General features: G+C 41.0%; 1 protein-coding gene across 2 annotated transcripts in view; it reads left to right on the forward strand.

Annotated features, from left to right (window-relative positions):
- Positions 1-20,746, forward strand: part of FAM81B (family with sequence similarity 81 member B) — a 55,934-nt gene that overhangs the window by 21,860 nt on the left and 13,328 nt on the right. For both annotated transcript variants that reach the window (XM_045020309.1, XM_045020311.1), the window contains exons 4-6: positions 1,544-1,662; positions 12,869-12,998; positions 16,983-17,089. In XM_045020309.1, coding sequence (XP_044876244.1) covers positions 1,544-1,662; positions 12,869-12,998; positions 16,983-17,089 — 356 coding nt within the window. The remainder of the gene's footprint in view (positions 1-1,543; positions 1,663-12,868; positions 12,999-16,982; positions 17,090-20,746) is intronic.

Here is a 20,746-nt window from a genome sequence, read left to right on the forward strand (position 1 = left end):
CTGTATTCACACTGTACACACCATTGTAATAGTCTTAATACAAAATATGCTTTGGGAGGTATCATCTGAAAACTGATAACTTGCTGGTCAATAATATCATGGTGAAATGTGTGTAGCAAAATTATATGTAAAGTTATTAATACCCACGTATAATATTGCTAGCACATGTTCAAACCCACACAGTCTTGACTAGCCAAAAGTTGTTAAAGAGTTCTGTCCTAAACAAAGGAATGTGTGTTTACTTCAGTTTACATATAAGTAGTATACAGGGTCCTTGAAGCAGCACGAGGGGGAAATGACAGGAGACAAGGCAAATCTGCATTTCAGCATACACACGGAGAAGAAAGAGCATGGAGCCAACTTCACCACCAGACTCCACGTTGCCTTCTTTATGGTTTGAATAAACTTTGCTTTGTGGGGTAATCCTCAGAAGAGTCCACTTGAAAGGTTGACTGGACTATAAAAGTGAGTATTGGAATCAGGCATGGAGATTACATAAGCATCTCCCAGATTCCTAGTTTAAAGCTCGTTCAATCAGTTGTGCCAACCCCAGAAGTCTATTTTCCTCCCTGCTCAGGTGGAGTCTATCTCATGAGAACAGTTCTCTGTCCGTGAATGCTTCCCAGTGGTCAAACAGCCCCAAACCCTCCTTATAGCACAACTGCCTGAGCCATCGTAATATTGTCTCATCTTCATTGTTCTCTTCTAGGGAAAGGTAGAATTCCACTGAAGATCACCTGAGCTCCCATTTCCTTCAGTGTCTTTCTTGGTCTGGTGTAGTCTTCCTTGATGCGCCCCAGAAAAAAATCTAGCAGTATAATTTGTTTCCACGTGAAGGACAATCAGTGGATTCCCTCCTGCTCCCATTAGGATCCTCTTCAGCCTCCTATCCCATATCTTAGATTCCAAAATTTTGAGCACCCAAAATAAGTAGATTTTTTTACCTTAAACTTTCTGTGCCTTAGTTATCCATCTGTAAAATGGGAGTAATACCACACCCTTACCTCACAGGATGTAAAATAAATTAATATTTGAGAAGCACTCAGATGTTATAATGAGGAACACCTTTGAAAAGCACATGAGAAAATTAATAACTTTGTCTTCAGAGTAGGGTTTGAATAGAATATAGTAATTAAGGTATGTGCCCACACATTGAACAATGAGGATAAAACAGGTCATGCTGTACACTTGAATGCAGCCTGGGTCCTATGGAAAAAAATAGCATGTGATCATATAATTAAAGACTGAATCATAATGCATATGCACAAAGGGGGCAAATTAAGTTTTCATAGGCAACCTTCATTTGGGATTTCCTGACTTTTGATTGCTTGACTTTGCAACCTTAATGTTCTTGCAATGTAGTTTTTATTTGTGTAATTTAGATAGACACTATAAAGGAGTACAGCTGTGCTGTAGAAATTGAAATGAAAACTTTGACAACTCCTTCTTTAAAGGATGTTTTTGCTAAGCTCTGAAATACTAATAAATGAATAATGAAGTGGTAAACTAAACAAGCTAATAGGATGTGACTATGAATTTATAGGTTTTGGAGAAACAAATAAGAACAAGAGATAATGTTGCAACAGGAACAACTTTTGCTGTTCAAAGTTTGGACCATAAATACCTACATGGATTTGGGGACTTGCGTGGAAGGGTGGCCAGGTAAGTAAAACATAATGGGCCTGATTCTCATTTTCACTGCTCTAGGTGTGTAAAGGGGCCTTAAAGTGGGTATAAGAACATAAGTGCGGCCTTACTGGTTCAGACCAAAAGTCCATCTAGCCCAGTATACTGTCTTCTGACAGTGGCCAATGCCAGGTGCCCCAGAGGGAGTGAACCTAACAGGTAATCATCAAGTGATCCATATCCTGTCACCCATTCCCAGCTTCTGGCAAACAGAGGCTAGGGACACCATCTCTGCCCATCCTGGCTAATAGACATTGATGGACCTATCTTCCATGAACTTATCTAGTTCTTTTTTGAACCCTGTTATAGTCTTGGCCTTCACAACATGCTCTAGCAAGGAGGTCCATAGGTTGACTGTGCATTGTATGAAAAAAATATTTCCTTTTGTTTGTTTTAAACCTGCTGCCTATTAATTTAATTTGGTGACCTCTAGTTTTTCTGTTATGAGAAGGAATAAATAACACTTCTTTACTTACCTTCTCCATACCAGTCATGATTTTATAGACCTCTATCATATCCCCCCTTAGTCATCTCTTTGCCATGCTGAAAAGTCCCAGTCTTATTAATCGCTCCTCAGATGTCAGCCTTTCCATAACCCTAATAATGTTTGTTACACTTTTCTGAACCTTTTCCAATTCCAATATATCTTTTTGAGATGGGGCAACCACATCTGCATGCAGTATTCAAGCTGTGGGAGGACCATAGATTTATGTAGAGGCAATATGATATTTTCTGTATTATTTAATATCCATTTCTTAATGATTCCCAACATTTTGTTTTCTTTTTTGACTGCTGCTGCACAGAGTGGCTGTTTTCAGAGAACTATCCATAGTGACTCGAAGATCTCTTTCTTGAGTGGAAACAGCTAATTATACCCCATCATTTTATATGTCTAGTTGTCTAGATTATGTTTTCCAATGTGCATTACTTTGCGTTTATCAACACTGAATTTCATTTGCCATTTTGTTGCCCAGTCACCCAGTTTTGTGAGATCCTTTTGTAGCTCTTCGCAGTCTGCTTTGGACTTAACTATCTTGAGTAGTTTTGTATTATCTGCAAATTTTGCCACCTCACTGTTCACTCCTTTTTCCAGATCATTTATGAATATGTTGAATAGGACTGGTCCAGTACAGACCAGTGGGGGACACCACTATTTACCTCTCTCCATTGTGAAAACTGACCATTTATTCCTACCTTTTGTTTCCTATCTTTTGAACAGTTACCAATCTATGAGAGAACCTTCCCTCTTACCCCCATGACAATATACACTACTCCCTTTTACACTGCCAGAGCAGTGTGAAGTGTTCTTAGTGTAAATAAGAATCAGGTTCAATGTGTTAGTAAAATACAGTACTGGGTTTATAATGGTGCCAATGGTGCCATGCCCACACTCAGAAGGGGCCTTGGAATCCAGACTGTGGACCTGCCCCTTTCTCTGCCCACGCTCTGTCCGGAGGCTCTGCCTCACTCAGCCTCTTCCCCCCCCCCCCCCAAGGCCCCACCCAGAGCTTGCTCCTCTCTGATCCCGGCCTGCCCCTGCTCACTCCTCTCCGCCATGTGAGCAATGGGCAGGGCCTCAGGGGAAGAGGCCAAGTGGGAGTGGGGTGTCAGGGTGGAGCACAGGCAGGGCCTCAGGGAGAAGAGGCTGAGCGGAGGTGTGGCCTTGGGGCAGAGCATCGGTGGAGCAGGGGGCAGGGTCACGGTTCAGGTATTGGAGACGAAAAGATTAATCCAGCCCTGGTAAAATATATAATGCTAATGAATAATAACTACATCTTTCAGACTCAGTTCTTCCTCAAAACCGTGTAACATTTTAGAGATATTATCCTTGATGTGCTGGCTAGATTTCAACTTGAGTAATTACATTTCCCCCATTTAAATTACCCTGTAGTTTCAATTATATATGGCATAGAATTCATTTCCTCTCCTAAAACTGAGAACAGCAACAGTACTGTACGACAGCTAAGCACCACTGTGTTCCACCCCAGAGATGGATGCATTTTAGTGATGGATGCAGGGATAGCTGTAATTTGTAAAGTGCATTCAATATTTTGGAATATGTAGAGTTGTGTTATGCTGGGGAAATTTTCAGGGTGCTAGGGAAAGATAGACTTCTTCCCCTCAGGCTATGCTGTGGCAAATATTGCCCAGCTAACTTGCAACTAAAAAGAGTTGGCTGAGGAGCTCTCTGGCCTGCTGATGTTAATTTTTACTAAATCTGGAATAGTGGGGGAATTCCAGAAGACAGAAAGGTGCCAGTATTGTACCAATATTAAAAAGTGCAAGCAGAATGTCCATTCTGATCAGTCTGATATCAGTGCTGGTCAAAAGAAAGGAAAAGCAGATATAGTATTCAGCTGATAAAGAATTAAAAAATAATAGGAATATAATTAATGCCGGTCAATATGGTTTTATGGCAAACAGGCCTTGTCAAACAAACCTGATTTTATTCTTCTATGAGATTACAGTTTTGGTTGATGAAGGCAACTGTGTAAATGTAATATACTTAGTCTTTTGTAAGGTGTTTGGCTTAGTACTGCACAACATTCTGATTTAAAAATACAATACACTATACAATATCTATAGAGCACATGATGAATGCGTTGAGAATGCATTGGCTAGTGGACTGATCTCAAAAACTAGGGGAATCATCATTGAATGGGGTGTCTCTAGTGGGGTTCTGCAAAAATCAGTACTAGTCCCAACTCCATTCAACATTTTTATCAATGGTCTGGAAGTAAATGTAAAATCACTGCTAATTAAATTTGCAGATGACACAAAGATTGGCAGAATGGTAAATAATGATGAGGACAGTGCATTCATAGTGTGGTCTGGTTCACTTGGTATCAGGGCCGGTGGAACCATTAGGGCACTAGGATTTGGGGGGCGGCATTTTCTTCAGCAGCCACCGGCATTTAGGCAGAGGGATCTGGGGCTGGGTAGCGCAGGGAGGGCCGCCTTCAGCAAGTAAGGGGAGGGGGGGCGGCACGCAGGGGAACTCCCCGCCCCAGCTCACCCCTACCCCGCCTCCTCCCCAAGTACACCGTGGCTGTTTCACTTCTCCCGCCTTCCAGGCTTGTGGCACCTAAGCTGATTGGCGCCACAAGCCTGGGAGGCGGGAGAAGTGAAGCAGCGACAGCGTACTCAGGGAGGAGGCGGAGCAGGGGTGAGCTGGGGAAGGGGGGTGCCTCAGGGTGGAGGGTGGGGAGCTGCAGCAGGGGAGGCACCTCAGGGCGGAGAGGGGGAGCTGCCGCAGGGGGGAGGGGCGCCTCAGGGCGGGGGCTTGGGGATGGGGGAGGGCGCAAGGTGGAAGTTTTGCCTAGGGCGCGAAACATCCTTGCACCGGCCCTGCTTGGTATTATAGTCTTATTCAAACAAAATGTAAAACGTGCAGCCCAATGCAGTTATACATCTAGGAACAATGAATGCAGGCCATGCCTACAGGATGAGCAAGCTGTATTGTGGAAAGCAGTGTCTGTGAAAAGGATTTAAGGGTCACAGTGGAAAGGCAATTAAACGTGTCCTTAGTGCAATGCTGTGGCAAGAAGAACTAATGTGATTCTTGAATGTGTAGATTGGGAAGTAGTGAGTACGAGTAAGGAAGTAATTTTACCTGTGTATTTGGCATTGGTGAGACCAATACAAGAATACTGGTGTCCACATTTTAAAAAGAATGTTGAAAAATTGGAGAGGGCCCAGAAAAGAGACGCAAAAATGATTCGAGGTCTGCAGAAAATGTCTTCCAGTGAGAGACAAAGATCTCAGTCTGTTTAGTTTATCAAAAAAAGTTTGAGAGGTGACTTGATCACAGTGTATAAGTACCTTCATGAGGAGAAAATACTGGTCCTAAAGGGCTCTTTAATCTAGTGGAAAAAGGCCTAACAAGATCCAATGCCTGGACTCTGAAGCTAGACAAATTTAAGTTAGATACAAAATTTTAACAATGAGGGTGATTAACTACTGGAACAAACTACCAAAAGAAGTGATGGATTCTCCATCTCTTGATGTCTTCGTATCAAGACTGGCTGCTTTTCTGGAAGTCATGTGTTAATCAAACATAAATTACTGGGCTCAATGCAAGGATAACTAGGTGAAATGTAATGGTCTGTGGGGCTGTCCACGAATTATGTGACATATTACAGGGTGGCTCCTTAATTCTATGTGTTTTTTCAGTGTTACAAGGGCATAGTCTTGAAAAAACAGTGTTAAATAAATTGTGGACAGCCCCTGTGATATACAGGAGTTGAGACTAGGTGATCTAATGCCCCCTTCTAGCTTTAAACTCTAATAATCTACTGTACTTCTAGGGCTGTAGCAACTCCCAGGGAAGAATCATACCCCTTCCAGAAGGGAAATGGTCACAAAATTAATTGTATAGGGATGGATCCACTAGCCATCCACCAGGCCTGACAGCAAACGTGTCCCAATTAGCTCCAAGGAATTCTGTATTCCATACATCTGCAATCCTCCCTCTTCTCCACCACTCTTTCCTCACTCCCTCACCAGGGATAGAACTGCAGTAGATTGCTAGTACTTGGGGCTCCCAGCCTTTTGAGTGAAGTATTCACCCTTGAGGAAGCCAAATTTCCAGCTTGGCAGTGCTGGAAACCTATTTTGTTGGGCCAGATTCTCTACTAGTGTAAATCAACACATTTCTATTATAGTCCATGGAGTTATGCCAATTTACACCAGCTGAGATTCTGGCCAATTATATTAGTCACTTGATGAGCAGAGGGTTGAAAAACCCCATTTTTCAGTTGCTCAGAACTGTCCTAAAATTTCACTTTGGGTTGAAATTTTCCATGTTGTACTCAGCCTAAAGACGAATTTTTTTTTGTTTTGTTCTTTTAAACTTAGGGGGAAATCCGTGCAGCCATATGTATTAAGCAAGGCTGAGAAAAGCATACTTGTACCATTGTAAAAAAATATTGGCACACTTTTTTTTCCACACAAATAGCTCAAAACAGCTGAAGTTGAGACCTGGTGCGTGAATAGCGCCCACTGAAGTGTACATCCACAGCTGCACTTGCAATGTAGTTTGTCACTGCAGTTCACACCTTGTTCTCAAAGGAAACCCGCACAAAACCTTCAAAAGATAAGTCTGGGAGATTAAAGTCATAGCTTGCTAGACACTAAAAATCATGGTTTTAATAAAGGCAATGGATTTATGGCTTATTACAACAATCTGTAACCCATTAACCCCCTTTTTTGTACTATGACTGGAGAGGTACTAACAGGCCACTTCACCATGAATGGTCTCTCAGAATGTGTGTAACCAATCTGTTCCACCTCATATTTAGCTCTGAGCACCTTTCCCAGATCTGAAGAACAGCTCTGAATAGCTCCAAAGCTTCTCTCTTTTACCAACAGAAACTGGTCCAATAAAAGTGATTACCTCACTCACCTTGTCTCTCTAATACAGTTGTTATCAACTGAAAAATCATTTGTGAGCATGCTCACTGAGTAACTGCTGAGATTTTCTAGTAGTGCCTAATTAATCATGCCTTGCCCTATGACCTCCCAGTGCCCATTTTTCCTTGTGCACCTTGGCCAATATGAGGACTGCCTCCTTTAGACTATTGCTGAATGTGGGACAATTTGCTTGAGTTTTTCTGCACCGGATGGGTCGATAGAATAGCTTCAGTAGCTTCACTGTCAGCCTGCTGCAGGGTTTCAACTTCATCTCTCTTCCTCCACAGACTCATGGGTTTGCTCTCTCAGTAGGATTTCTGGGATCCCTTACAGCGTTCCACACTCCTATGCCCACAATGGTGTTTGATCACCCCCAGAGCTGCCATGGCAAGCACTGTAACCCTTGAAAACTCTGTGGGCTTTGATATTAAGGAATTTTCACCTAAATCTTATCCTTGCAAAGCTATACATGTGGGAGAGTACAATTCAACACCACCCCCTAGGATATTTGTGTATAAATAAGTGTTTTCTTCCTTTCAATCAGCCCCATCTTCCTCTTCCTGCCTTAGCCATGCATTGATATCCTAACCTATTCTGCGAGGCTGCAATAGTCACTCCCATGGCAATTTTTGTGATGTCACAACAAGAAGATTCTGACACTAGCTAACCCCTAGTGGGCTAACCCCTCTGCACAGGAATGAAAGGAACTGCAGAAAACAACACCTGAAAATGAAACACGGTTGCTCATATACAATGACAGAACATGCCTGGGGCCTAAATCACTACCAGTACTGTTCTAGAAACTGACTCCAAGGATCTCATGTATTTTTAAAGAGAGAGAAGGGCAAGTCTCCTAACCTTAGCAAAACTTGTGAATGTTACAGCACCAAGGATGCCTTTACTAGCTGCAATTAAATAGTCAATTTTTAATGGAGTTATGTATGAATAATTGCTGTTAGGCTAAGGTGCGGTACAATTATATGATTTCCACATCATAAGCACTTTCATTTTGTTTATTACTAGTTTCCCTCTGGAAATGCTGAACCTTAACTGGGCACTTTACCTGCAGTGTTGGGAACCAGTGAAAAAGGGAAATGATCCAGTACTGAAAAAACTGAGTACCGTTATAATCACGAATAGTACTTTGATTTGTCACAATTCTTTGCTCTCCACTGTAAGAAAAAAATGCAATTTAGTACCTCTATATTAGTCAGCGTTCAAGAAGTCACAAATAAACACCTTGTGAAAGACACGATGCAGAAGATATCTGGCTTTGCTCTCCCACAAAGCTCATGGGCAACCCTAAACCATATCCGCACAAATCATAGCAGATGCAGATACGGTACTTGCTGCTCAAATAGAAAATTAAAGACTGTGCCGTGTGCGACCGTGGTCACCCAGAACAGACCATGGAACATATAACAACTCAATGCCCGATTCACAAATATGAAGGAGGCATCACAGCAATACACTCTGCTACTCCAGATGCAAATATCTGCCTTAACCATCTAAATGTAATATAATAGTTGTTACTCTACATTTACATCAGACATAAGAGGAAGAAGAATCAGCATTCAAACTGGGAATTTCATAAACCAAAGTGGGTGGAGGCAAATTTGCATAGTTAGGTGACTAATTTACTATTTTTTTAAACAGAAGTGTGAATCACCTACCCATAATTATAGGTTCCTACTGAATTTGTAGCTTAGTTTCCCTTAGCACAAAACTATTTGGGCTGAAATGGACATTAATGAACCCTGGCTCTCTGTCCATTAGCTACGGTAATTCATCCTTCTATGGTCCATCATATAAAGCATGCTAGTGTGCATTGGAGCTTGTCATTCAAACATGTCCTCCTTTCTTTTCACTCCACCTCTTCCTCAAATGATCACCTCCATAATATACCTTTTGTTTACTCCAGAGAGAACGATAAAAAAAAATACAAGATTTGAATTTTCTCCCTCAGTATGGTGTAGAAGTGTCCCACTATCAGCTAATGGGTTAGCAAATAATTCTTGAAAGTTCTATAGGCATTTCTGAACAACAGGGAAAGCCCACCTCCAACATCTCAGTTAATTGTTGTGTTCCCATTCTGTGTTTGCTCTCAGAAAATTATATATTTACTAATTTTCTGATTTTTAAAATGAGCCCAACCACAATTGGGCACATGGACGTATGTTGCAACAATACAAAACAAGCTGACAAATGTAAACAAAAAGAGACCCCCCATAAACGTAAAAGTACTCTCTTCACCCCACCAGCAAAAGACTGAACAAGGAGATGGAATTTGCACTTAGTTCTGAGGGTTAAATTCTGCCTATTCTTTTTTCTTGCACAGTTCTCTGAATCACAAAGCAATGGAAATCAGAAAAGTCCAGAACTTTATCAGATTATTACAAGCCATGAATGAAGTTTAAAGAATGAGAAACAGTTACTAGGTGCTTCAGAATTTTTTGAATCCTTGGCTAAATATAATGGTGTAAAAGAAACTGTTCCTTTCATTGAACTCCCTATAATTGTAAAATTGAGGCCCTTCAGGATGCAGTAGGAAACTTTGGCGCTATATTTATGTCAATAATGAAATGCCTAAATATATCATTTACTTATTCATATGCAAATTTATTTAAATCTCATGGAATTATAGTGTCTAGGTCTTTCAATAGTCTCTTCCATCGCAGTCTGCACTCTATCTTGCCCCTCCCTATCGGACTAGGAAACAGGAACCTCACCTTCGGCAGCTCTTGTCTTCCTCTTTTATAAACAATTAGATCAATATGTTAAACAGTTTCCTGTTTCGTTATCCCCTTGCTCCAATTGCATACAAGCTTTTTAGTGATCCAGTTTTCCTTTCTATAATATGCCTTCAGGCCTGAATCTTCATGTGTATGTATGCAAAAAATGCACACACATATTTTCCTCATACAATTATTATGCGATTGTGTGTGCAGCCAGAATAACTGTATCCATAAACAATACCATAGACATCTATTTGGTCATTTGCATACATAATCTTGCTAATAATGCTATCTAGCTCCTATAGAGAACTTTTCCTCTGTCAATTTCAAAGTGCTTTAGAAAGGAGGACTCAGTATCCCCTTTTTATAGATGGGAAAACTAAGGCATCGAGAGGTGTAGTGACTTGCCCAAGACCACCCAGTAGCCCACTAGCAAAGCCAGAAATAGAACACGTCTCCTGGGTCCCCGTCCAGAGCTCTAGCCACCGGTTATGCAACCAAAGTTGTATTTACCCAATTATGAAAATCAGGTCCTTTGTCTGCTGTGACTGTACTTTTAACATCCTGCATTAAGCATTCTCTGCATCTGATGTTTAGGTTATTTTGTTTGGCTTGTTATAATTTAAATTATTTCTTCTTATTCATACAGAGCCCTCATTCCTCATCTTTCTCATGTTGTTTACATTTTTCAAAAGCCTACTTATTGCTAAGAGTTGGGATTTTAAAAAGGAGTCTAAGGGAGTTAACAGGCAAATGGGAGCTGGGTGCCTAACTTTCGTAGGCTCTCTTGTAATATTAATAGTTATGCAGGCTGGGATTTGCATGACCTTTTATCTTTTGCCAGGTTTAATGTCAGTTGTATATAGATGCTCTCTCCCTGATGGTCTGACTCTTTTAGAACTCTGTCTTGCACATTACAGAACAGAATTAAAACTGACTTTGCCTTCTGCATGCCAGAAAATCAACATTTTAAAAGTTATAGGACCAATTTATAAGCAGGAGCAGCTCTCTCAACTTCCACAGAGTTGTGTCTACTTACACCAGATATAAATTTGACTCACCCTGCCTAGAGTTTTTTTCCACTAGCTCTTTCCCTCACAAGCAATTTACAACAAATAATTCCATAATCTCTAGATTGTAGATGCTTTGTACTTCATATTATTCTTGGCTTGTTTCCCTGGGTTTGGGCCAAAAAAGCTGCTGACCAAGTAAACAATTCAACAAGCTGTGTAAGAAAGCAATCCTGCTGGCTCTCTAGACATATTTTCACCTTCTTGGTTATTATGTAATTGTTCTTCAAATCAATAATCCCTTTTGATCAAAGTTCTAGCCTACTTACAAGGTCTGTATTATCTACAATGACATGTCCTGTTCCACTTTATCTAAATGCTCTGGAGGTCTATCACAATATCCAAGAATCATCAGAGTAGCTTTACTGTCATCTTTTATTTAAACACTTTCAATCACATCCACCAAAATCTCTCTTCAGACTTTTATCTAGCAACTGTGTTGACGCTCCTTCTCCTGTTTTACTCCGTCTAGTCCTTAGGAAAATAGTTTATTCAAACATTTAAAATGTAGTTGATTTCCTTACTCAACTTTTATAACAATATTAATATTACATTGCATGGTATGTAGTGTCCTTAAAAGTTCTATTTCAACTATCTTATTATAAGTACTTTTAGCATTTGAATAGAAAAATCCTCCTATAGGGCTAGCTGCTGCAGCCTACAGAGAGGTTGTGGGAGTGTGTAGTAGTGAAACCAGTAGTGAAACCAGCATGAATATTATGCACAAGGGAGGGCACCAACTGTGAAGATGTGGTGCAGGAACATTCTGCTTCCCTTCCATGCTGTGGAGCAGAGTCTGGTGTGGTTCTCTCCAGGCCGTTATGCAGGTGCATTGGGCAATTCTCTCACGCTGAAAGATGTGCACAGAAGTGGTAGATGTGACTCCACCTGAACATCTTAACAGAATGCCTAACTTGTATTAAATAATAGATTCTAGAGAGAAAGAGAAACAGCACTTTAAACTGCTTTAAAAGTAAAGTTGGTTAAATATTATTCAGTCATTCCATTATTCAACAAATGTTGTTGTTGTCAAATAATTTGCCCATTTTGAATTACCACGCAGATTTTGGTGAATGCAGCTGGGAGAGTTAAAATAGATGGTGACAAACTGCTTATAAACCAGTATACTTCTGTCAGTAACAGCACTAAAACTGCTCTTCCTTAGCATCTACCTCCAACCTAGGTACACTAGAGTCACAAGCTAGAACATCAGTTGCAGCAATGTATCAAATCTGTTCCTAGGCATTTGTTTCTAATGCAAACACAGCTGCACCTGGACTCCAAATTAGCCCATGGGCATACATTTTAGAACTCATTTAACTCTATAATTGTTGGATTATACAATTTCATTGTATAAAACACAGAGGACCCAGTTCTACATGTTGCAGAGCTTCCTCTGTTTTCACTGCATCAATGGGAGTTCTGCGATTTACAACAGATGTTCAGCATATCAGCCCTGTGCTTCACAGTTGTAAATTAAGGGCAAATGCTGACTGCCTTCAACTCCGGTTGACTTCAATTATTGCAAAAAAGAAATTATTTCCCTAGGCAACCAGCACTGGAAGCAGGGCTGGTATCAGGGTTATTGTATCAATGTTTGTCTAGCCCAGCCTATCCTGCCACCAGTCAGGATTCTACCAGGGGACATGGGGCAATTGAATAAAAAGGTAATAATTGGAGATATACCAATCTCCTAGAACTGGAAGGGACCTTGAAAGGTCATCGAGTCCAGCCCCCTGCCTTCACTAGCAGGACCAATTTTTGCCCCAGATCCCTAAGTGGCCTCCTCAAGGATTGAACTCACAACCCTGGGTTTAGCAGGCCAATGCTCAAACCACTGAGCTATCCCTCCCCCCTAATAGTGGCATGTTGAGGCTAGCAATTGTCTTCAAGTGCAAAAATAACATTATTATTCTACTATTGATACTCTTCATGTTTTGTAGTTAACCTCTTTTTTAATTCTAGATGTGATGCGAGCATTGCAAAGCTATCTGGAGACATAAATATCATCAGGCACGAGATACAGAGGCTAGAGAAAGAGATTGGTGGCATACGCTCTACCTCGGAAAGTTATGCTAATAATTTAGAAATGAAGGTGAGCAGATGAACACAATGAAAAAAGAAGATATTTTGGCTGTAAAATATGCATATAAATTATCTTCTGTCGTCACAACTGCTGACCAATGTTAATGGAGGATGTGATATTGACATTGGTTTATTTACTTGTTTTAACAAGCACCTTTTCATTCCAATAACATTATACAATAGCATGGATGGGAGTGTACACACACTAAGGAGTAATGCAAACTAAACAATGCAATCCTGAGATGTGGGGGATCATGAAATGCTAAAAAAAAATCCCATTACAATTTTCTAATAATATTTCATTATACAAACCTTAGATCCTCGAGCCCCTTCTTGTTTTAAAATGCATCTTGAAATTCCAGATCCAAGGACTCTGAAGTTGGAAAATACCACAGGAAACCAGGATTTTATTCTTTAGTTTCAGCTTGAGAAAGTAGCTGGGACAGATCTAGTTGCTTAAGTGCATCACTAATTAGCTATGCAAATTTTTGAACCATTCCAAAGTGCTCTTGAACTTGTCATTCTTAGGGTAAAATTTTCACTTTTGTCAGTCACTTTTTCTGCTAAAGTATTTTTTTCTGCGGTGTATACATGTATATAGCATGGATGTACTGATATTGTCACAGCCAACAGGAAAAATTGTGCTGTATAGTATTCCTAGCATTCGGTTTCTCCTGTGAGAGACTAGCATCCTCAACTCCCTTTGCCTTCAATACAAATACAGGCTGATCAGCATCATGTGGGTTTGAACACATAAATAGTATCTTTACACAGGGGTAATTTGGCTCTTACCAAGTAATAACTGTTGGTCCCTCCTTCCACCCCAGTGAGTACCCACTATATTCACTAGAGGTTGCTATTTAGATTAAATGTACTATACCTTAGTCTTTAATTTCCTTATTTAAAATAGTCAATTCACTGCATTCTGTGTACATGTGCTTCTATGTAAGACAAGCTTCCAGTTATTTCATACAGTGCAAATATCAGCTTCATCTGCTCCAAGACAGAATTACCCATGGCAGTTCAGATGAAGATATTTTACCTGTATTATAAGACACTGTTTGGAAATCTGTCTCTTTCAATACATGTAAAAACATCCTGCCTCCCTACTAAATGAAAAGCAGAACAGGTGTGTGCTAAAATCACATGAAGCAGCATACAAATGTATGTAAAAACCAAGTCAGCCACTTCATATAGAGACATTAAGCAGAAAATGGAACAACAGTGTCCACTGAAGAGAAAACATTTCTTCTCACAGAATGACCCAAAACAGAATGCAGAAGAACAGAGTCTGAATGCAAGTTAATGTGTTGATCAGAAAACTATATTGGAAAACTATAGTAAAGAACAGCATTATCACACAACATAGATGAACACGATTTGTTGGCGAAGAGTCAATATGGTTTTTGTAAAGAGAAATCATGCCTCACCAATCTACTAGAATTCTTTTGGGGGTGGGGGGAGTCAACAAGCATGTGAACAGAGGGTGAGCCAGTGGATATAGAGTACTTAGCTTTTCAGAAAGCTTTTGACAAGCTTTTAAGCAAAGTAAGCTGTCACGGGATAAGAGGGGGAGGTCCTCTCATGGATCAGTACTTAAAAGATAGGAAACAAAGGGTAGGAATAAATGGTCAGTATTCAGAATGGAGAGAAGTAAATGGTGGTGTCCCCCAGGGATCTGTATTGGGGAAAATACTGTTCAACATATTCATAAATGATCTGGAAAAAAGCATAAACAGCAAGGGGCAAAATTTGCAGATAATACAAAACTACTCAAGATACTATGATACAGGAGGGTCAGGAAGCAGTGAGAGAGTGGAAGAGGGGAGATATATAAGCCCTAGGCTAATTAAGGTATGGTTTCCTGTAGACTAGGGGGAGTTGCTACAGGTTAATTGGAGCACCTGTAGTCAATTAAGGCCCCCGTCAGGAACCTAATAAAACCCCTGCTTCAGGCAGTCAGGGTGTGTGAAGAAGGAGAGAGACCTGGAGTTTGTAAGTGTGTTGCTAAGACTTGAAAAACCAGAAAACTGAAGGAAGGGAGATCCTGCCCCAGCATCAAGGACTGAGGGTAACCCTACCCAAGGGGGAAGAGGGGAAGAAAGCTGCAGGGGTTGAGAGGGGCTAGGGCTCAGAGTGAGGAGCAAACCCAGACCCCTCCTCCCCTCCTCTATTACCTTCCTGGGCAAAGTGAGGTCCGTGGTCCCTCAAGAGCAGGGGAAAGGGGTGGTGTCTCAGCCCCCTGCCAAGAAAAGCCTGGGACCCACCATACCAACATTGGCCATTCTGTCACAATAATTAAGTCCAAAGCAGACTGTGAAGAGTTAGAGGGATGTCACAAAACTGGGTCACTGGGCAACAAAGTGGTAGATGAAATTTGATGTTGATAAATGAAAAGTAATGCACATTGGAAAACATAATCCCAACTAGACATATACAATGATGGGGTCTTAATTAGCTGTTACCACTCAAAAAAGAGATCTTTGAATTATTGTGGCTAGTTCTCTGAAAACATCCACTCAATGTGCAGCGGCAGTCAAAAAAGTTAACAATGTTGGGAAGACAGAAAATATCATATTGCCTCTATATAAATCCATGGTATGCCCACATTTTGAATACTGTGTGCACATGTGGTTGCCCCATCTCAAAAAAGATGTATTGGAAAAGGTTCAGAAAAGGGCAACAAAAATTATTAGGGGTATGGAAAAGCTTCCATATGAGGAGAGATTAATAAGACTGGGACTCTTCAGCATGGAAAAGAGACAACCAAGGGGTACATGATAGAGGTCCATAAAATCATGTGGGAAAAGTGAATAAGTAACTGTTATTTACTCCTTCTCATAAACACAAGAACTAGGGGTCACCAAATGAAATTAATAGGCAGCAAGCTTAAAACAAACAAAAGGATGTATTTCTTCACACAATGCACAATCTGTGGAACTCTCTGCCAGAGGAGGATGTTGTGAAGGCCAAGACTATAACAGGGTTCAAAAAAGAACTAGATAAGTTCATGGAGGATAGGTCCATCAATGGCTATTAGCCAGGATGGGCAGGGATGCAAAACTATGCTCTGAAGTGTCCCAAGCCTTTGTTTTCCAGAAGCTGGGAATAGGTGACAGGGTATGGGTCACTTGATTACTTGTTCTGTTCATTCCCTCTGGCATTGACCGCTGTCAGAAGACAGGATACTGGGCTAGATGGACCATTGGTCTGACCCAGTATGGTCACTGTTCTGTTCAGAAAACAACGTAAACACTGTGGGTGTGATTTGCCCCATCTTTACTCCCCTTAAGTAGTTCTGTGGATTTCAGTGAGACTATGCCTATGGATTAAGGTACTAACAGTAAATAATAGTGGCAGAATTGGGCCTGTATTGTTTAGGATTGCATTTGCCATATACAGTTTTCTAATTGCCAAATGGATAATAATTTCCTAGTAGATGACTTTTAGCTCATGATTAAAGTCTTGCATGAACTTCAAAAAAGCCTTTACATTACGGCCTAATTAAATTCATCTGCCAATGTACTGAACATAACCAACCTCTTGGTATTCCAAATTTTCTCAGATTTGGGCTCCCAATTTAGGTAGACCTGGATTCTCTACATAAAACCATCATTTAGCACCAAGGATTTGGAATGCTACAAAGAATGCTACCAGTGAATCATCATGGGTTGTAAATAGACTTGGGAGCTAAGATAAGTAGCCGTATATAAGAATTTTACCTTATAAAGGGCTCAGTCCCCACTGACATCAATGGGAGTTAAATAGTGGTCAGCATCTTGCAGAATCAGGTTCAAAGAGAACAGGGTATACAGCTGGAAGTTTGACTGCTAGCCTTTAGCATTCAGTGAAATTAATTCTGGAAAAAGCACTTTCCATTGCACACCCACCTTAAGTTCGGGCTGATTTCCCAGCTCCTGTAGCAATAATGTGTAGTTAATGTAAGTGCTGATAGTTTGGCTCATGAAAACATTCCCTGTTGAATTCTCATCAGGTAATGCGGCTATTAGACAAGCTTGAGACTTCCAACTCTGAGCAAAGCTCTCATTTAAAGACAGTCCAGGGGGATCAACACCATGAATTGCAACTTCTGGATTTCAAGTAGGTGATGGAAAGTTTTTAATTATATTAATGCACTCTGAATGCTTTAGTCTGGCATGAAACAGCAAAACAAACAGATTGATTTATATACATTCAAAAATGCTGAGGCAAGACATACACAATAATCATAATTTAAAAATATAGAATTGAAGAACATTCATTTTACAACTAATCCTTAAACTGAAGAGACACTAAATGCCACCCCAGAAGAAACAACAAATACAAAAGCCAATGAAGCTTACCATACTTAAAGAAAGGCTTTGGATACTTCTGTTCAATTTACCATAATATTTATGGCTGACTTGAAGCCTGGCTAGTGCGGCAACACAGGGGCATACAGGGAATCAAGGTACTCCCCTCATACCCTGCACTGGCTACCCATGCCACCCACGCCATGGGAAGGGAAGCAGGTAGACAGGAAGGGTGAGGAATACGTGGAACTTTAGGTCTGGCAGGCAGTGTAGCTATGCCAGGGCATCAGGAAATATATGCTGGTCATGATCACTTGCACCTAGGCAACCATCAATTTTTAGTGGAGTGACCAATTCATCTTTATCGATCAGAATGAGGTCTACTTTACAATTACCCCCACCTTGGTTACAATACTTTGTGTTAGAAAAATTATCACACATTTTTCTTTCTACATTTTATAAAAAGATGTTTAAGGAGCTGTTCACCCTGCGTTTGTGTGGTTCAGTGGTAACAGAACCTCACCCAGTAGCCCTGTCACAGCTCTAGATGAGCTCACTAGACTGCTCTGAGGGGGGTCCAAATTCTGAATCCCTCCAGACTGCTAGCCTTTAGCATTCAGTGAAATTAATTCTGGAAAAATTCTGCCCCAGCTTGAGGTGTCTAGGCTCACACTCGCAGTGAGGATCCCTTGCTTAACAGCCTTTCTGAGAACTGAGACCCTGCAGTCCCACTGTCCAGCTGCCCAGTCCAGTGGCTGCTCTAGCTACAGGCAAACTAGGCAGCTGCCTAAGGTGTAATGGCAGCCAGGCCAAACCTGAACAATGCTGCAACTCCATGCACCAGGTCACAACGTCGCTCACTCACATTTTACCCAGCTGGCCCCTCCCCATATCATGATGGAGGAACACCGGGCCAAACCTGAGGGAGTGGCACTGCGACCTGGCAGTTGGCTCCCTCACTTCTACTACAATCACTGGAAGGCTCCCCATGCTCCCCACCAAAAAAGTCCAATGTGCCTTTTCTAGCCGGTGGAGGGGGCTCACACGCTGAAGTTTTGCCTAGAGGGGCAAATTGTCTTGAGCAGCCTCTGGCCCAATCCCTGTTACCAGTGGTGACACCTCTGGTTCCCCCATAACTTAAACACACCCGCTAGGTTTACAGTTTACCTCTTCAAGGGGTATGTGAGAGATGTATACGCAACAGACACTTTGCACAGAAGTCTAAAATACATTTGCTCTTTACTTTGGAGCATGAGAAATTTACAGATCTAGACAAAAACAATAAACTCTACACACTTCCCCCCCGCCAACCCCTCGCTCAGTTTCTTCACCACTCTGGACCATTCTTTGTGCTGGGGCCAAGGTCTTCCGGGAGACCCAAGACCCTTCCCCTGCAGCAGCATGACTTATCTGAACCTTAGTGAATCTCTCATTTGCTTGCTCTGCAGGCCAGCTAGTTTTGATCTTGGTTGTTCCCACAGATAAATTGCCCCCTCAACCCACTAAAAAGCACACCCATTTCTTCTCCTTGGTCCTGCCCACAGCTTCCTGTGTGTCTCTGAGAATCACCCCCACACACACGTCCTTTTCAAAATCGTTGCTATCTCTTTCTCTTTGTTCTGTCTGGGAATTTTCTACTCTCTCTCCTTCACTAGCCCCCTGCAGAGAGATAGGATAAGACAGGTTGTCTCAAGATGCTTCCACCTGAACAGGCAGCTAGCAATTTCTAACACCTTTGTACCTGGTCAGGGAAGGATGTGACACAGCCCATGTCAGCAAGGGTGGGAGCCAGATGCACTTAGAGGTATTCAAAAATACAGTAATTTCATAAGAACAACTTCATATCCTCAGCCAGAATTCATAACTTGTACAGGCAAATTCCCCATTGTGTGATTTATCAGTTAGCACATTGATCTGTATGTATAACAGATCCTGCCCTTCTGAATTGTCAATAATTCTAAAGCATGTAATCATTTGTCAATAATTCTAAAGCATGTAATGGTATCTTTGACATAGAATGCCATTCTCCTCCACCCTCTTCTGCCCCTCTTTCCTAAATATGAGCTTTAGCATTCCAGTCAAGTGACTCACCCCCTCACTTTTCAGTAATATCAATTATATGTCCCCTCCTGACTCCCTTTAAATTACTCAGGTTGACCACTGTGCTATACTATCTGTATGATATCAATACACTCAGTGTATTTTTTCAGGAGCAAGTATAAACATTTCCAGGAAATGCACTTAATATAAATTTGTTTGCCAAGTGGTGTTGCTTACCTCCCTAATTACAATTTGCATTTCAATGGTACCTAGGGACCCCAATGATATCATAGGTACTATACAACACAATGAAAATACAGTCTCTCACCCAAAGAGCTAACAGTAAAACAAGAGATAACAGGTGGATACAACAGACAGTGGGGAAGCACAAAGAAATAGTTAGACTAGTGAAATTGATAAGTATGAGCAGAAATGGTCACAGCATGCCAACTACCCACGCATTGTTGAAGTGTTTTTTTTAATAGGCATCATGCAGAGGGGGGCTTTGGAGGAGGACAATGAGGTGGCTTAGTGGTTGTTTACAGGGATCTTTTATGCAGGAGGGATGGCAAAGGAGGAAATGTGAAGATGCTTTTTGAAAACGTAACAAATGGATGATGAAGACTGGTATAGTGGAGGCAGGAGTGGGTGTCTCAATAGTAATATAAAAGATGATGGGTAAGGCAGGAATAGACCAGGACGGGCCTTAAAGCAGAGAAAAGGAGATTGTGTTAAGAAAGAGGAGCCAGTGGAGGGATGCAAAGAGATGTTTCGGTGAAACAATGAGCCAGGAAAATGATATTTGCAGCAGTGTTTTGAATAGCTATAAGTAGGCAAGACTGCAGGATTATGAGGAAACTTATTGCTCTCAAGTGGGCAGAGGAAATGAATGAACTGATTCTCTGGTCCCTCACCACTCCTTTCTGCAAGAATATTCATCCTTGGCTTATCACTGACTATGGGGAAAAGTGCTTGTGAGAGCCCCTTGTTAAAATACTTGTAGTACAGGACTGTTATGTTTTTCTTGATAAATGGGGGGCTCCTTTTTCCAAGAGAGTGAGTCCATAGCCATGATGCTAGAGAAATCCATGTTGATTACAAAAGATATAAATAAAAATTGCTCAAATTTTCATTCTTGAACTTTCAGAACAATCTCTTGCAATTGCTTTTTGTTTGTTTAGCAATAATGAAAAATGACCCAATGCATTATTTTATATTGTTCTTGATAAGGTGCGAGCTACAGGCAAGAACTGCTGTCAAATTCCATGTATAGCAAGTCATTTACTATTGCTCTGTTCTTATTTTCAGAATCTGTTACTGTTAATTACCATTATCTCTACCATAGGACTAACAACACTGTATCTGTAGCGTTGTGTTTAAAAAAGGGGAGGGAGCTCTTTTCCTTTCACCCAATGCTTAATTTTTT

The sequence above is a fragment of the Mauremys mutica genome, chromosome 6 (genome assembly GCF_020497125.1).
Source record: "Mauremys mutica isolate MM-2020 ecotype Southern chromosome 6, ASM2049712v1, whole genome shotgun sequence".
Taxonomy (NCBI): Eukaryota; Metazoa; Chordata; order Testudines; family Geoemydidae; genus Mauremys; species Mauremys mutica.